At 34.0% G+C, this 20,245-nt stretch overlaps 1 protein-coding gene across 1 annotated transcript in view; it reads right to left on the reverse strand.

Moving 5' to 3' along the window:
* LOC144439381 (uncharacterized) overlaps positions 1 to 20,245 on the reverse strand; it is a 177,060-nt gene that overhangs the window by 13,128 nt on the left and 143,687 nt on the right. The window contains exons 10-11 of the mRNA XM_078128668.1: positions 4,583 to 4,727; positions 2,891 to 4,180 (exon numbers count right to left, since the gene is read on the reverse strand). Coding sequence (XP_077984794.1) covers positions 2,891 to 4,180; positions 4,583 to 4,727 — 1,435 coding nt within the window. The remainder of the gene's footprint in view (positions 1 to 2,890; positions 4,181 to 4,582; positions 4,728 to 20,245) is intronic.

The raw sequence follows: 20,245 nt of genomic DNA on the forward strand, positions 1-20,245 counted from the left end.
ACAATTTTTAGGTGGGATCACAAATTGTTTATCTGGATCCTAGGGCCATTTTGAGGTATTTAAATAAACTGTAACAGAAAAGCATGAATTCTGCACTAAATTTGTTCAAATTACAGATAAATTTGTCAAGTATGAACATAACGATATAAAGCACTACATTTTTATCTTGGGTCATCACATTAGTGTTATCTTATCAGTGGAGCCATACAGATTACATGGGATCATTCTTTTATTCTGGACCAACTTTTTCTATAGTTCCATATTTCATACAACCATTTCAAAAGACCATTTTAAACACCTACATATAATAAATTGAGATCTGAACTAGGCCTTTAAAGGGCTATATTTCAATCCCAGGTTATTGCATCAATATTATCTTAAGCAGGATTAACATGAGATCATTGCTTCTATAAGAACCAACTTTTTCTCACAGCTCTGTCAAATGTTCATCTTTCACACCTACATTGAATCCAACTATGAAGTAGGCCTTTAAAAAAATGAGCGTTACTATAATGCAAATTGACAGCCAAAAGTCATGAGGCTTTACAAAAATAATGTTAGTGTAATAATGTATTGATGATTGTGATGGTAGTTGTAGTGTAATGAGGCAATGCAGGATGGTTACTAATATATAAAGTACATTGATGAATACAATCATATAACTAATGCCATCGTTGCAATATGTCCACACATACTTGTATATGGTGATACTGTATACCACAGTAATAATGACTATAAATAACAAACACGTATGAAAGCCCTGGCTAAAGTACATCTGCAGGTACCTGCTGGTTGATTTGTCTGTTTCCAAAATAGTAATTTTATTTTTAAGCTAACAAACAGGAATGGATGGTGAAGCAACCTGTCCTCATTCACCAACTTTCATGTACAATATTCAAGGCTAAAACCATTTACATGTGAGGTCACAGTCTACTAACAGTGAGCATGTGGTTTGATTCCTCATGAAAATCTAACCTTTTTTCCTCTTAGGATATCCCCCCCCCAAAAAAAAAAAAAAAAAAAAAAAAAAAAAATTAAAATAAATATGAATGTGTACATTATGAATAATTTTGCACAGGTAGATAAAACTCAAGTTCTGACTGTGTCACTATATCGTGTAAAAGTTACTTGATTTTTCTCTCAATCTTTGGCACAAAATACATTCAAGATGAAATGCCTTTTGAAAGCAAGGGACATGTCTGGAATGTGGATTTGTTTTTAAAGTTTGTTTTGGATCCTCTAAACTCTTCATGGCAATGTAAGACTGTACATCTAAAGACTGTACATAGTGTAAGTAAGACACTGGTAATGGGTGACCCACTGTACATAGTGTAAGTAAGACACTGGTAACAGATGACCCACTGTACTTATTGTGAGATGAACTTATTGAAGAATATCATAAATTGATGTTGACACAGTATGACCGATGACCTGTACAGTACATTCATACTGGGTCAGTGACTATTTTATATACTAAATACTTGTACTATGCTATTGACTGTACCATGTCAGGTCAATATGGTTACATACAGGTATGACAGTGAATTCTGACCAAATGTCATTTATACTACAGACTTAGACTTTAGTATATAGTACACTTTTATTGTAATTTCTCATATCATAAAATGCAAATTGGAAAGTTTCTGTTTTCCATACTTTGAATTGTTGTAGATGAAAATTTTTAGTTTATATCATGGAAGACAGAAGAGCCCAGAAAAAAAGTTGACATTATTTCATGTGTTATGTTAACCAAATTGTACACAATAATGGGCAAAATTTAGTATTTGGAGAAACCAAGTTGCCGATCAAAATTGAAGAGAAAAGCTGACCCGACTACATATGGATGAAAATGAAAGTAGAACAAGATCAGACTATCAATAATAAAACAAAAACTCACTTTCACCTTATTCAGATGATTTTATCATACATAAAATGGCTGTCACAGAATTTTCCAGTAGGAAAAATAGAATGGTTACCAAGGTTATCATTCCCAAATTTGAGGTACTGCTTTTCAGCTACAACAATGAAATTACTCTTATTTAAGTGTACACATCGATTTTGACATCAGTGACATTGATTAGTAATAGTTGGTTACTCATTATAAGTAATATTACAACCCTTGAATCTAAATGCACTATAATATCTTTAATGACATCTGACCAAGTAATCATTCTACTGATTTTAAAAAACAAATATCCATGACCCATGTTTGTCTTGTGATGTATACCCACTGCCTCAGGACACTATATGTTATCAAGGTTTCCACTGACCCCATTACATCAATATGTATACCAGGCACTGCCTCATAAAACTTGATGCGTTTTGTAAGATGGCTATCAACTTTTCAAAATGTAATCATCACTGGAATACGATAATGTTGGAGATAAGGGTGATTCATTGTTGTAATAACTGTGTAGTCAAAATACTACTTTTTGAATATGGGCTGATATAACGTGAGATCAGGAGATCATTTGTACCGTGTCGGAGGGCAAACAGCCAGCTGTCTTGTATATCCTACCCATTACCATCACAAAGGCATTTATAAAGTATTTATAAAAGTTATACCTAGTGTGTGTAGATGTTGACACTTCTCGACTAAAAAATGTGAACCTGTATTTTATGGAGTGTTTGCTATATTAAGTTCATCAAGTCTTCCAAAAGATTGTATGATACATCATGTTGCTCAGCCCTATCAATAGATGTCATATCATACGAACTAGTCTTCCAACAGATATTAATCAATATACACGATAGGGAACTATTCACAAACCTGTTTTAAAATAAGTCTAAATGTTATATATGTTAGCATGAAACTGAATGAACACCTTAATACTTACTATAGATAGATAAAGATCAAAATATAATGGATCCACATCAATTCCTTACTTACCATATCAATTTTTCTTTTCGGAATCTTCATAAGTTTTGGTGGTTTGTCATCAGAGGCATTAAAAGTAGCAGAAGTGACATTTGTAAGTCTAGTTTCCTCTTGCTCCTTTTTAACTTTCTCCTTAGATGGTACTTTCTCAATGAGAGAGAGGTCCAGTTTCACCACCAGAGTGGGGTTTCCGTTCACATACTGTATTTTTGACATAGTTTCCCCTCGCACTGGCACTGGTTTGAACGGCTCGGCTTGTGACAAAGTTGGCATACTCTGAATCGGTGACAACAAAGGTTCCGGTGGTGAAATATCAGTTGGTTTACCTATTTCACTGAATACGTCTTTAAATCCATTACTCACATCAGCTTTGGATTTGTCAGCATTTTTCTTGGAACTGCTTTTGCCCTCTTTAGATTTTGATTTACCTGGAGTTGTTTTTGTTGATTTTGTATGGCTTGGAGTTGAAGTCCTACTTGACGCATTAAATGAGGAGCTGGATTTTGAGTTTGTACTTAGTGTGGCTATGCCTTGTGATGATTTGTCAGGAGAACCCATATTTACAACATCTATACTCCTATTAGAGTCGTCGGAATCATCGCTATCACTAGAGATGTATTCCTTAGACTTGATTTTTTTACTGTTAATAGTATTTGGCGGTTTCTTGCCCTTCTTTTCACTTGACTTTGGAGTTGATGACTTTTCATGTTTAGGAGTCAATTGTTTTGAAGATTTGGGTTTCCCATCATGTTTGACTTCTGACTTGCTAGTTTGCTTGCTAGGCTTGTGTTTGGAGTCCTTAGATTTCTCCTTAGGTAGTTCACTCTTTGCCACAGTCACAATATTTGTGGTATTAGGTTTACCAGCACTGTGTTTTTTACCTCCACTTTTCTTCTTAGTGGTGTGTTTGGCAGACATTTTTCCGACACCATCACTTGCACTATTTTTCAAAGGAGATTTTCCTTTAGATTCAGGCCTCTTCTCTGCAGCTCTAACTTTGACCGATATCCCATTTTCCATTCCACACCTGTTCATTTTATGGATATGATTGTCACCACCACCACCACCACCACCTGGATCAAATCCTTGTGGAGAATCATTAAGACTGATGTTATCGAATCCATTACTTGTATCCCCCAAGTCGGATAGCATTGCAGAGGGTTTCCAGGCGGCAGTGTCTTGAGACGGGAAACTTGAAGTCCCCAACTTAGGATGTTTGTTGCTCTGAGATGGTCCACTTGAATTTTTTACTTTTGGAGTATTATGGATGAAGTTTGAGAGAGCCCAGGACTTTGGCTTGGTCTGTGTGAAATAGAAAATGAAGATACTTGTATTAGCAAACTTTATGTATGAGGCAGTTCCTTGTAGGAAGACACTATGTATAAATGTGACATGCCATTATTCAATTTTGTGTGTGCTGTGTCTTATAAGCCTGTCGGGTTAAATGTGATCTTTTCTCTTTTCTATCCCCTGTATTTAATATATATTGAAAAGTTCATGTAGGACAGTCAACCAACCCACCCACCCATCCACACACCCACCCACCCATCCACACACCCACCCACCCCATTCACCCACCCACCCATCCATCAATCCATCCACCTTCCATTAGGTGGATTTGAGTTATTGTGGCAATGATTAAGGATATGGGAGAGGTTAAATATCATGCAATTTGAGCAAACTTGTAATTCTAGTACAGTTTACCTCAGCTGGTGATGGAGAGGCAGGAGGGCTAGCTTCACTAGAGCTGGTTTCTGAGTCGGATTCAGAACCTGATTCATCTTCAGATTCACTGGATGAACTGCCACTGCTACTTGAAGATGGGCTATGTGGTCTTGACGGTGTGTGCCTACAAATGGAAGACAAATAAACAGTCATTATTACTGTGGAGATTTTGGTCTTAAATCAACATGGTCTTCTGCATGGGTACTACCATTTGGGAGCATCAGTCTATGACAACAACATATACATGAGTTGATTGCACAGAGTGAAATGAATGCATCATTCAAACAGCTGTTAGAACTCAATGAAATGTACAACCTTGAGATTTTGATTTGAGGTCAGAGTGGAGAGTGGTCTGGTAGATATGTGGGACAGGGATGGCCTTATGTGAAGAAACAAAGCTGTTAGAGGAAGAGGAAGAGGGGTTGTTGAGAGAAAGATTTACATATTTCAAATCCCTGTTTATGTTACCCTGAGAAAGTAACATAAAATCTACCACATTTTCTATGTATTGTTTTTTCTTTCAAATTTCTAAAAAAAAAATTGTAAATTGTAAAATTCTCAGATTTTCTCACTTTATCTCTTTAGCCTAGTATCCAACTAGGTATTTCTATTTTTTATTATACCTTTAGGAAGATCTTTTCCCTATCTTCCACAGAGATTGCTGACTGGTTACTGAATCCCATAATATTATAATATGGTCTATACAGTTAACACAACCATTCACACAACTATGCCAACACTCTTCATACATGCATTTACAATGATCTGGGTAATATTTACATCAATATATCATCAAAAAACATTCACTTAGTTTTCAGATTTATTTTATTATCTCAATGTTTACACATTTAATATAGCCTAAACAATAACACATTATGACCAAAATACATCTATATCCTACAAAAACCTGCTGTGAAAACAACCAATTTGTGACGTGATTTTTTCAACTGTTGTCACTTAATGTCTTACATTTGTGTACATTTTGGCATTAATGTTTGTTTTTACTCTTACCTTTGTGTAAAAACCATAACTTCCCATTAAACAAATCAGAGTACAAAACCCACCATGTTACGGTATTGTCTAATACATCTCTATGAAAACACTGAACGCATACAAATATACGTTTTGAGAAAACATTAAATTAACACTGAGCGTCGGTCGTCCGCCTCATGTCTACAACAAAATGTATGCATGCCTGAATGAAGGCTATGACTTCCAATATAACAGGAAGCTGTGAGGACTGTTCAGACATGCCTTAGTAACTATATGCCGACACACTCCATTTGCTGACACCTGCCATTTGTACAACTATACCCAGCAAGGTGACACATGCATGTTTACTCCGGTCGCTTTCTTTTATTTACAATAAATGTGACGCACATGCAAAGTTTTGAAAATTGAATGAATGGCATTAATAACATCTATTGTGTTGACAGCATTGATTTTTCTCTGTGACAGATTAACGCATATACACACACAAAGAGAGTAGAACATCAATTTCTTTAATGATTAAATGGTAGTAATAGTTCCTTTAAAAACTTCACAATTAATTTAGTTTTTAATCTGTCAACTAATGGGGTTTGTATAAAAGTATGTCACTTGCTGGGCAAGGACACTATGATCCTATCGATAGTTACAGGGGTTCTTGAATACATCTTAGTTATCATGCTATCCTAGCTGGCTATTAATAGAATCAAAATCAGATACATCAGTCATCTAGATAACGCCCAACAACCTTGTTTTGTTGTTGTACAACTATCAGTTCTATTGCACTGAATTTTTATACAAACATTTTGCAATAAAAATGTTTCTATACAAGTTATAGCTATTTCATCAAAATAAACCATAGTAGTTATCCTATTTGATTTCATCTTTGTCAACTGATAGCTGCCTACCATAACATTGGCAGACCTTTGTGTGTTGGTATGACACCATGAATGTGGCATGTGATCTAACCAGTCAATACTGGCCATGCCTTGGTGAAAGGTAACAGTCTACACGTATATCACGTGTCTTTAATTTGTCAACAACACCCACACATATCATTAACATTACAGCCAATATAAGTCAAAAACAACTCAACATATCATTGCCACATTGCCAATGGGATAGGCCAATGACCTTCAACTCTAGCATAAATGGCCTGCATCATAGTATATTTACAGTTCCTCACACTAACTTCATCTACCTAGCCAACAACCACTGACAGAGTAAGGCACATAGAGAGACAGACAGACAGACTGATTGGCGGACATCTTCCCACCCAGCCAATAAAGACCAAGAGAGACACACTGTCATGCACACACTACCACATAGTCACATGCAAAAAACAAAAACAAACAGCGCATCAAATAAAAGCACTGCCACTAGAAAGTATAATTTTTTCCTCTTCTTAATTTTCAATTCAGATCCATACATAATCAATATATAATCATGTGTTTGCCAGTTTTAATGTCTACAATCTACTTGTTTTCAGCTGACCAGACAAAATATGAAAGTAATTTGTAAACTTAGAAAAGAACAGCGTCAGACATGTCTTGCCTGGCCTTGTAACAGACTTCCTTTCACATACACGTCTACTATCAATACACACTTGGTTCTCATCTTTGTATGACATGATTAAAGAGACCAGGGGGCAGAGAATGGGCTGTGACTTGTTTTGTGGTGTGATATAACATGAAACTGTTGGGGACAAGAGATTGTAGTAGCGCAAGTGGAGCGCCTATAGCTATGCCACACCGAGGTCATTCACACTCTTTGACCTGACCACAAGGACTTTACATGTAAGCTATGCAAACAATGACAGGCTTGAACCTCATACAAAAACACATGGCTACCAATGGAGGAGTACCATACACAATAGAAAATATTCAAATGTTCAATAATATTTTGTGTGCATTATATATGAGTCTATTAAATCATTCATAACATGTACACCTTTATCTTGCATTTATTTCCTTCTTTATGCAGACATACATAAGTAATACCATCTCTGAGGACAGTGCATGGGTTGAGTTTTCAAATTAAGTAATCCACAGTTCTTTTCCTGAAGACTCAGCTTACTAAGTCTACAAAATGTGTTGTGTCTTGTCCCTCAGGTGCAACTGACAAAAGCTTCAATTCTGTACAAATGCAAACATGTAGTGATCCCTATTCCCACTTAGGACAGCATACAAACAGTGAATTACAAACAAGCTTGTATTATCCCCAAATGTGAAGGCAGACCTGTTGATCTTAGCACAGCCTAGAGTTGTAAATATACATTGTCAAAGTGTCTTGTGTACCAGTATATTGTACATACGATCATATGATCCTACTGTTATCTCACACAACTTATATAGTTATTCTACCTCTGTGGTATCTTACCACTTTATTAAGGTTCCATACCAAGATACTGTTTGAATATAAATGAACCATTGCAAAATTTCTGAGCTCTCTTTAATATGGTAGTATTAAAGGCCATGGATTTGATCCCAGATTTTTACATTAGACAAAAATAAAATAAAACCTTTGTTTTCGATAACATGACTTCAAAAAATAGGGTAGGCAGAGTTTTATTTTGATTTTTTTTTCTTCAATTTTTTGCTGTTGGTAAATTGCATCGACCCATAGACAAGATACTGATTGGTCACAATACTTGTGTGATAGTTTGACGAGGTGTAAAAGAAGTAAATGAAGACAATTATATGTGAAGTAGAAGACCACACAATATACAGACTGTATTGTATGAATTCAACCTACATTTCTGAAAGACTCCATTACTCTGGAATAGGATTTTAAAACGGAACTGACCAAAGATACTTTGGCAAGAAAATTTACGTAGAAATAGATGTAATTTTCACTTTTGTTATCAGTCAGGTTACTGGAAACACACATTTTTTAAATTTGGCGGAGCCAATAAAGATTACATGGGATCATTCTTTTATTTTGGACCATAACATCTGTTTTTCACACCTTAATACTGAAAGTCCTCAGAAAATCATATCTCTAAACTGATATCACAAATTTTATTGGACCCAGCAAGTTAAACTTTTTCACTTCTTCTTTTTACCAATGTGACACAGTCTAAGGACAATGTAATGTTATGGCATGTTTAGGCATATGACAACTGTCCACTGTTACTAAGTACACCTCTGATGATGGCGGTCAACAAAACTTTGGGATTGTTAACATATTTTTTCAATAACAGAAGGTACAAAGTGCAACCTAACTTATTCCCGAAAAATATTTTCAGTTTGATTTTTTTTATCGTGATTTTATACCAAATCTTCGATGAAGTATGAGAAAGTGTCAAATTTACCAAATTCCTACAAAGCTGTATTGGATCATCAATGTTTATATATATGGCACAATCATTGTCATCAGGGTTCTAAAAACATGGCATACATCACTTTACCCTTTCTATTAAAACCTGTTATAGCTGTTCTACCCACCATAGATAGTAAAATACAAGCACACAATATACAGTATATACCTCCTATACTGTACAGTAGCATACATCCCATGCACTAAAGTCACATACCTCCACAGTACATTTTACATTTACTGTAACACAAAAGAACCTACAAACACTGCATACATAGCGTAAAAGCTGACAAGAAAGATACGACTAGTATATCCGTACCAGGTGTACTAACCAATTTAGTACACAAAAGGTAATATATAATCCTCTACAAAAGGAATGAATTGAGTCTTAAATGAAAACCCCCTAGGGTATCTTGGAGTGACAAACACAGCACTCCGGGAGCTTTTTCCACTTATTGATTTTCTTTGGCTGTAATTTTAATGATACAAATCGGGAACTGTGTGACCTCCTCCCTTTCAATTTATCGACTGTCAATATTGCACTCCTCAATCATCATACACCTAAGTGACAGGTTCTTGATGGTTTAGTCCCTTCAAATCAAACTAACTCTTGGATTTCAATACCTGAACTCAATCTACAACAGCTGACCTGTCACCGATACAAGTTGTTTACAACTGTGAACAATTTGTGAGGAGAAAAAATTGATAACTACTTCCCCTCCCACACACACACAGACACACACATCCACACACACACACACAGACACACACATCCACACACACACACACACACACACACACACACACACACACACACACACACACACAAAGGGTGAAAATCCTTGTACATGTATACTGTGGTGGAAAAATGATGCAACCTACACACACTAAACATCTATTCAACTTACAAGTTACAGTATCAATTGCCGAGACAAATTTTTAAAGGCCCAAGATTCCATCCCAGGTTTTTGCAACAGTATGCCATAAGGATTACTTAGGATTATTCCTTTGTTCAGAAAAGACTTTTTCTATAATTTTATCAAACAATTTTTTTTCACCCATAGTTTATTTCTAATTCCACAAGGACCTCTAAGTACTACAAACTAAGCTTCTTTTTGCTATGTTTCATTATTAATCTAGTCTCCATTCAGAGTTCTCCATTTTTTTTATCTTTGATAATACTGTCATGATATCAATAACATGCCTGAAGCAAGGCACACAAGGTATCAAGTTACAGATATAAACCAACCCTATGATCAGAAACCAAATATCAACACTTGAATTAGTGATTAAAGTTAGTAAATCTATATTAAATATATTTAAGACTTCTAGGCAAGCTTTGAGAACAGATCTATTGGAACAGTATTTTGTCTGCAAACAGACATCAGTTCTTTGAAATTCTGATCTTGATAGTGCACCGGCAATCAAGGTTTCCGCTTACTAAGATAGGCACAAACTAAAACTATTGATGTTCAATGTGGTAGATAATACACAAGTAGGTGACAGCATTGTTTCTGTTGTACAGATGTTATCACCCTGTAATCAAGATTGTGTAAACTCTGGATGTCCCCTAAATGTACACTAGATCATGGAAGTCATCAGAAATGCAACCATACAGTGTACATAATTAAACCAAAGCCCATTCCATACCTTTGGTCTACATGTCTCTACCATGGTTTTAGTATGTGTTTGTCTTTAATAGTTAACCAAAACTTTGATTGCCAGTGTTGTATGTTAGCTTGAATAACTTAATATAAATTTGTTTGAGTTCTGTGCAATTTAAAGAGGTCATATGGATGAACATTTGGTATTTACTTTGGATTTTTAATTTCCAAAACAATATTATCATGGCTCCCTCCTTGAAATATGAATGTGAAATACGGAAGACTAAGTCTGTATATGTAACTAAATACATTGCAAAAAGCAAAAAAAAAAGTGTAATAAGTTTGTTATTGTCCATATAATAACAAACATTTTATACATTTATTAATCTTATTGAGTTATAATCAAGGAATTTAATAGCATATGTTGTTTCACATTGATTTTTCAAGTAGGAAGCCATGATAAAATTAGTTTATAAATTAAAACTCCAGAATAAATATCTAATCCTCATCCATACAGCCACTTTAAGAAAGAGTAATCAAAAAGTTGTAAAGACAACAATAAAGAGTAGGAGTCAACACTTTTCTTCCTTTTTCATGTTTTAAATTGACATGGAAATCATCGACCTGAGTTTGTAGATCTAATGGTGGCTGTAGAATCACAAGCATGCATCCAGCATTGATTAACACAAAGTGAATGGTGCATCGTAAGCAGACGGAGCATGTAATTTCAACTTGCCCAGTCTAACTTGTAGGGCAAAGATCAGGAGTAGAGAGGGCAGTCTTGTAATTCAACACTGATTTACATCCCAAGAATGTACATTGCTCTGTAAATACGACAGGCGTTTCATGCCTAATCTCTTTCATATTGGCAAGAGCCAATCACTCTCTGTATATCTGCTTGGACAGTGGCTGCATTAATCAGGCGTTAGTATCAGTCTCACTGTCTCCAACATACACAAAACAGGAGCCGCAAAAGAATCCATTTTGTTAGCCACTTCTTTTTTTCAGTGAAATTTTCCTGTTCATATTGGGCATCCATTCATCTGATACAGCTGGATAAAGTGCGCCCCATTATGAGCAAATCGCAGAAGATCTGCGCTACTCATGCATAAAGTATAGAATTACGTAAATGGCACCGCATTAAAGTGTGTTCACAACCCATCCCATCTGACAGTATATATAATTTTACATTCTGGGTGACTACGATCAGATTACTGAGGCAGGAACATTTGGCTTAGATTAAATCTCTATGACAATTTACAGACTTTCAGCACAATACAGAAGTCACATCCGCTAATATTTACTTCACACTAATTCTTACATTGTGTGCCATGTATCATACACTATTACATACAAATACAACAATCTACTCACTCTTACCATATCACTTTTGCAAACACAATTTAAATTCTAGTACACCATCAAAGAATTATTTTCTCATTCACAATCTCTCTGGTAGGCCTTTCTATCTATCCACAGGGATTCATCATATTTTCACTATCTATTGTACTATTTTCGTTTTTGAGTAATGGATGACAATTGAAAATGCAGACATAAGTGCTATGTGGTCATAATATGGTATTCATTGTCATCATCATTACCAATCTACTAAATGGTTTTTATGAAGATTTAAAAGAAGCTTACAAAAATTTTACTCTCTCAATGTTTTCTTCTTCAAATATACACCAAGGTACATGAACCATCAAAATTGTATAATTTCCCTTTTTAATTCCTAATTCCCCGTTTCTTTTCCTCTCTTCACATGAACTTTTGAAAGCAATTTTTTAAAGAATCAATTTTGTAGTAGGAGTCAAACAGGATTCATCATAATTCAGAATGAATGTACATAAAAATACTGACGATTCCACATTTTTATCTTAAAAATTTACTTAATGTTCCACAGGAATGAAATGTATGTAGATACATGTAACGTAGCTTTATGGGGCAGATACATGAGTTGATTACATTGAGGTGTGATAAATACTTGGTTAACACAACTATTCAAGTAACATGTCAGAAGTGATCTCATAATCCCCTACAATTCTCTTATCACCTCACAAATCAACGTCATCCAACAATTTCTATCTTCCACCTGTAAAAATAAACATCCCATAATTTCTAACTTGCCCCTTTAAAAACCAAACGTCATCCAACAATTTCCAACTTGCCCCAACAAAAAATAAACATCACCCACAAGTTATAACTCGCAATTTTAAAACAAACAATATGAAAAGACATCCATCCATTTTTCCTTAATTATCAACCTGTGCTCGGTACTGCATGTATGTGATGTGAGATCTGTCATGCTTAGTAAACTTTCTAATACTATTAATAGAACTGATAAATATATATACATACATACAAGAAATATGCAATTGCATTAGGGTGTGTACATAGAGGCAACATGAGGTGACATTTGTCAACTGTCATAACCTATTCAACAGTCAAGCTTGGCTGATCAGACAAAACAAAAATAATTTGAGATTCTAGAAGACCTAATTATCACAAAATGTCTAAAATCATGCTAAAATATCAACCTAAAGAATATTCTAGAGAAAATATAATTAATACAAAATCTCACTAGTTTATGAAAATTTTCAAAGTGATTTATATTCAAATTTCAAAATTGAATCTGTAATTTTGGTATCTGTCCAAATTTCTCTCAGCCATGACAAACCTTATTATCGTACGCTATCATTCCAATGACACTGATACAACTGCTTGGGGGATTATTTGGAGTCTTGAAAACAAGATAATTATTACAAACAAAATAAGTCAGCAAACTTGTCAAAATATCAACATTAGATACGGGTGATTATGATATCGTCACATATGTTCATTTCAGATTTTTGAAAAAACAATAACACAACATTTCAATATCACTGAGAAATATGGATTGGTATATGTACGATAACTTGTACTGCCCTCAACTTTACTGCTTGTTACTAACTATAACATGATAAATTGATCCGATAACCATACGGAGAGAATCAGGTTTCATCTCTATGAAGTGCTATGAAGATGATATTATTACCAGGATCCCTAGAGTTATTTTCCATTAAAATTTGTGTCTTAATAATTATGACTACACTTTGGACTGATAATTGATAGTTAGATGTGTTCTTAACATCTGATGTGTTGACATTTCAAAAAATCTATTTAAAGTGTGTATTTTAACCTCAGTTTTTGTCAGAATAAAAATACTAGATGTGTGGGCTGTCCCATTGGAGTATAACATAGAATACATACAACTTGAAAATTTTGAAAAAAGCAAAAAGTATACAGCACTTCAATTTCAAAACATTGCTTCTGCAGTACTCTATGTCATACAAATGCAGGATCACAGAAATAGTTAAAATGGAGTACGCTTTCTTTCTTTTTTTCAAAGAGCCGACTTTACAAATTAGAAGTCTTGTAATTACATATAATTGAAAGTTCTACACAGAGTACAAGGCACCATATCAAGGAAACTGCTAAAATTGTTTTCTTTCTTTCTTTCTAAATTTTCAAAGTGCCGACCATAACAAATTATTGCAACTCCTGTAATTACATCATTAAGATGGCCATGACTTTTGGTGACATCTAAAATCCATACTTGATTGTTTTGTCAGTAAGTACAAAGATCACCATGGTAGCATCAACCACTGTAATGCCCCTAGACATTGGTATCAAAGCCATTCAACTGCTTCCCTATTACAAATTATCAATCACCTATCAATCATGCCCAACTTGCGTGTAAAAATTTCTCTTGCAAACACCGACATTGTCAACAGATGTTGTAGGGTTTTTATCCGGGTGAAATGACTGATCCTCCAAACACATACAGAGAACATACTGTTGTCACATCAGACTACATTTATGTGGAGATATTTATAGACTAACAGGCCAGTGGTACATAGTAGGAATACTGATAAACTGTGAGCACTGACAACATATGTACAAGTACAATATGCAGTTATGCGATTTATTTATATACATAACATAATACATACAGTACGTATGTCTGGGGTTTGTATAGTATAAAAAGGTCTAGCTAGGAAATGTCATTTCCTAGAATCTGACCCAACATGCTGTGCAGACCGGCTGGCTACTATAATGAAAACTAATTACTTCACTGGTTTTCCATTTTTACTTCACAACTCCACACAAATTTTTTGTTTGTTGAAAATGTCCTGATGCATGCATGCCTTCTGTTTGAATATATAACATTAAAAAAAAACCCAACCATATGTGTTTGGTGTTGGCTTGGCTTTGACAAAAATATACATATTTAACAAATCTTAATAGATAGTTTCTGTTTCATATATTGAGAGATTTGAAAATGTATTTCATGCTGGCTTGTCTCTGACAGGAGTGGATCATTATTTTTAATAGTTTCCATTCCATAAATTGACAGATTGAGTATTCTGAATGTGTACTTATGGCTTCTTTGACTTTTACTAGAATACATAATTTTCAATTAATTTAATAGCTAGTTTTCAATCATTCCTGAGAGATTTACCGAGCCATTTCAACATAAATTTTGCAGCTTTCTTTAATGTTTGACATAATTTCTAATTGGCAAGACTTATTATCATAATCTGAAAATAAGCTTACTTGAAGACATATCTTTGTTCTTTCTGTGTGGTTGTTAGTATACGTATACAGCATCAACGACAACACTTGTCTGATGTACTGTTTTCATTAAACGTTAATCTTACATTACATTAGATTTCCTGCAACTGTTTGGTAAGGTGGATTGGTTGGTTATTTTTAGCCTCGTTGTAAATTATCGCAAGAAAGTGGCAATCAGAGAAACTAATCAGTTTACACAATCTACTTGTAGTCAACCTAAGTATACATCCAGAATTGGATCAAAGGTTTTAACTGCTCAACTAAATTAACATGTCTGGTTGCACTCCTCACAATTTTTTTTACAGTTCTTTATTCATATATGAACAAGATCTGTTATTGTTCAAAAAAAAAAAAAAATTCTTGAGAAAAGAATTTTGACATCGCTACCTGTAAATATGCACCAAATTAACAATCAATGCGGTTATTTATATCTTAACAAATAAATGATAAATTATGTAACTTATCAAGTACTTTGTAACTAACGGTAATGTTACTGATAAGACAGCTAATGTCCTGGAATGTATGGATGGCCATGAATGTATTGTATTTAAGTTTTGATACTTTGCTGCACAACTGTAACATGTCTCACACTTTATAATAAAGGTCAGTTAGCTTAGAAGGTTGTGAGGCATAACAAAAATCTGTAATACATTTGTCACATTTTATCATCTTTTAAAATCTTAATAAACATTGCTACATACATGCATGATTGACTCATCAAAATTGCTACAATCAAACCCTTTTAAGGATTCAAAGTATCAAAAGGTAGCTGACACATGGAAAATGCAACAATGTTGGCAACATTTTTGTTGCACCAGAAGATGAAATGTAATGACATTCTGTTTGAGATTAAACGGCTTACATTGTATGTATCACTGACTTTGTCTTGTAATAAACTATTAAAATTCATTGAAAAAATGCACACCGAATCAAATGTATGAATATTTATTTGTGTAAATTCATACTGGAACTTTAGTCATAATTACAATAAAAAAACCGACAACAATGTACGATTAAATATGGCATTGACAAAATTGTGAATTTCAAATATATAAAAATTTATGACCATATACTGAAATTTACAGCGGAACTTTTGTCAGATTACAAGTACAGAATGATGACAACGACGACAATTGATACAACATGGTGACGGTGTTCATATCAGTGATCAAAAGATCCTGCTGGCTTATCTTAATATTTATACATCTAGCCTCTCCGTGCACACTTACAGACATAACAATATGAAATTATAACTTCGTATATTTATTACAATATGTGGTATCATATCCCCTCTAGTATATAACTTCAGGATGCTACATGTATCCATGTATCATGCATCTCGGTGACTACATTCAGAGCTGCCTGGTTCCACCTTCTTGGTTTTCACAAGTGGTAAGGTAATACATGACTAATGACACATTAGTTTTTGACACGAATGATAAATAATTGTAAGAGAGTGCAACAGAGACTGTTTTTTCTATGATGAATGCTATACTTTACCAAAAATTTGTAATAAATCAGAAAATGTTGTCAGATATTTCTAATTTAGCACTTTGAAGGTTTTCTTTTTTACCATATTAAGGGTTGTTGTGGCAGCCGTGAAAGGACTACAGTTTCACAAGGACCGACTGATGGTATTTTCACATTGTGGAATAATCAGAAAACTACGCAATATGACTAAATGCTCTGAATTATCAACATATTTTTCCTGTACGGTGAGGAAAATGTATACGATTGTTTGTCTTCAGTGTTATTTCATCATCTTTATTTTCTAATACACCCTCCCCATTCATGATGACGTAAACATAGCAGCTCACCTGGACAACAAAGCAACACAAAATCCACAGACACAGACACATACAAAGCTATTGATACTGATGCAGACACAGGTACAGACATGCACATACTGATAAACAAACATGGACACATACATACATACATACATACATACATACATACATACAAACACAGACATACATGTATGTATATACACAAATGCTGACACAGACAGTCACATACATGCTGACATGAATACACACATTCAGCAGCAAATACACAGACACATAGCACACAGTATGTTGACACAGTCATGCAACACTTGAAACCGACACCCACTGACACAAATGCTGACATGCACACACAAATGCTGACAGACACAATATTAACATAGACATGCTGATATACTAAGACAGAAACACTGACACACAGATACACAAACTCTTGACACACTCAGGCACATAAATGTGAACAGACAGACATATCTTTAGATAACAGTCTGGGGGGATATTACATCAAGAGTGATTAGAAAAATACACAACTATTGTGGTGGGATGTCCGGGCATAGTGCATTCAAGCAATGTGTTGAATAATGGACATTGAAGGTCTAAAAATAGCTAATTGTAAAGTGTCTCCATTAGATATTAAACTTACTAATCAGTACCATTAATGACACTGCTTTACTCAGCTTTTAATCATGACACTACTGATATAACAGCACAGTTAATTTCATATGATCTAATTAACATTAACATATCAGTCTCAATACTATCATTTCTTTCTCCCTATTTGAACAGTTGATGTTTACACAAAGGTAATGACACACATACAAACATGTATATGTGCAGAGATAGTGACATGATTGATAGATTGATTGAAATCTAAATAATATCATTTCATATCAGCTAAACGACATGTACAGATCCTGCCAATATTATTATGCTATCCTGTTTTCAATGGTTATTATATACACACACACTCACAGCTACGCCTACACACATGTATGCATAGAGATATTACACTGACAGTCTGTATAGTATAAGGCCCCATTTTTGGCAAACAAAATACATATACACTCTAATACTTGAAGATGCAAATCGGAGGTAACACAATGTCATAGAAGTCATTAAGTATGTGATAAGAGGGTTGGAAATGGACACATTTATATAGTTTTTTTTTTAAATCTATGTACCCAAATTTATGTCATAATATTAATTTTTTTTATACCTTGGTCAAATTTCTGGTGAGAACTCTACCAATTGCTACATTGTACATATTATTATAACAAGTTTTAGTAGTTTTTCGAAAACGCAACAATATTATAAACGATATAGCGGTATGCACATATATAGATTATAAAAATATAGATCAAGCATGGCAATAATGATAATTGATTTCATAATTTTATAACATATATGTCTGCTTCCTACTATTCTGTGTGTATCTGATTACTCTATATTGTCATTGGAAATGATGCGTTTGCAATAGATACATACAGGCAAGTACACATAAATTAATGACCTCCCCTTTATTTCATGCTAATAAATATTATAAACAATTAGACATTTCCAATCTAATTTCTTTCTATTTTTCATTTAAACGTTCATCCATAATTAGTTTCTTGAAATTGACAAGTACACACTATAATTGCTTATTAACAGACATGGGAACAATAAGAATATTATTAAATTTATTAAATATTAATAACATCTCTATTCTTCATGTTGATTGACAGTTCTAAGAATAGAGAAATTGTTATCTGTATTTTCGTGAATTAATACTTTCATGTTTGTTTATATAGTCTTGTACAGAAATGAATTTCTAAAAGAAAGTAGAAACTTGATCATCGTAAATGCTTTTTTGTGGGAAAACCTTAAAGAACTAATCAGAAAATACAAAAAAATAGATTGGCAAGAAAACAATTTGATAATTGAAGAATGTCACATGTCTAACAAAAATAAAGATGACGTGCACAAGTCGATCATGTTGCTTCAAAGGAGATAACTAAGTATTAAAAATTTTTGCACAATATTTCTTGTACTGGCTTCATTTTACAGTCCATAATTGGAAATAAGTGTTTTTATGTGTTATCCTTGGTGATTTTTCATACCTTATATTTCAATATGTACTTGTACAAATTTTTACCAAATAATTTTAAATTCAAATCCATAGTATGTAGGTTTACAATTTTGGACTGTAAGAATACATGCCTGAAACAGTTCTAAAATAAAATAAACTGTTGTTTGTTTGTTTGTGTTTTTTTTTTTTTGGCGGGGGGGGGGGGGGGTGAATGAAAATAAATATCAGCAAATAAGTAAAGTAATCAAAGGACACATACAAAACATACTAGTAACTGTAGTGTACATTTTTTTGACAATCTGGTTTATATTGTAGCTTTGATAGAACAGTAACTGTATTTATATCGTAGTCATAATTCTGATAGATACCAACTATTTATTAGTAGTAAATACCACCACATCAAGCTAACCCCATCAACTAAATTAGGTCAGACAATATCCTTTTCAGTAATGGTTGATTGGATTTTTAGATAAATAATGAAATGGTTATGTATCACTGATAAATGATAAACAGATAGTACCGGTGCCCCTATTCTTGTTGTGACACTTTAGTTTCCTGTGTTTTGACATAATTACCATTTGGTTCTCTTTTACCGATAACACTCTCCTTGGCTACAAATGTAGGAAATACCACTTTAAGCATGTCCTGCCTCTATTTTCACTTACTACACAACTTGAGTACTTAGATGTTATTCTCCAATATAGTGCTTCGTTCAGCCAAGGAAAATATGAGTGACCTTAAAGAGAACTTTGTCACTACTAGTCACTAGTCTTGTAGTGCAATCCTTAGGTCATGAGTATTTTCCAGCTGAATGAAGAAAAATATTGGAGAATAACATAATTATACCGGTGCTAGTAATATCGAAGACAAATTGGGGAAAGTAGTGGCAATTTTGAACGTTTTGACTAATATTTCAAACACAGCAGAACCAGTGACATAGAACACATTGTTGTGATGTAGAATGACCAGAGAATATATTCCATCTTTTTTGTTCAACATGGCTTGTGCATGGTATACTAGTAAGAGCTTATATGCAAGGTGAAGGAACTTTATCCAAATACACTACTCATTGTCACAATGTTGAGATGTAAATAAAGTCAAGTATGTAGCATAGACAATGGTTAAACTCTCTTCAAGAGTTTCCCTATTAAAATGTCAATGTTATTGTTCAACTTAAAGTCACAGGCAAATATGTCAGAATTTAGCTGGCTTAATTTGCAGACAGGGAGGTATCATTTTAGTTTAGTTTCTTTGTACAAACTGG

Source organism: Glandiceps talaboti, chromosome 8, assembly GCF_964340395.1.
Source record: "Glandiceps talaboti chromosome 8, keGlaTala1.1, whole genome shotgun sequence".
NCBI classification, from domain to species: Eukaryota; Metazoa; Hemichordata; class Enteropneusta; family Spengelidae; genus Glandiceps; species Glandiceps talaboti.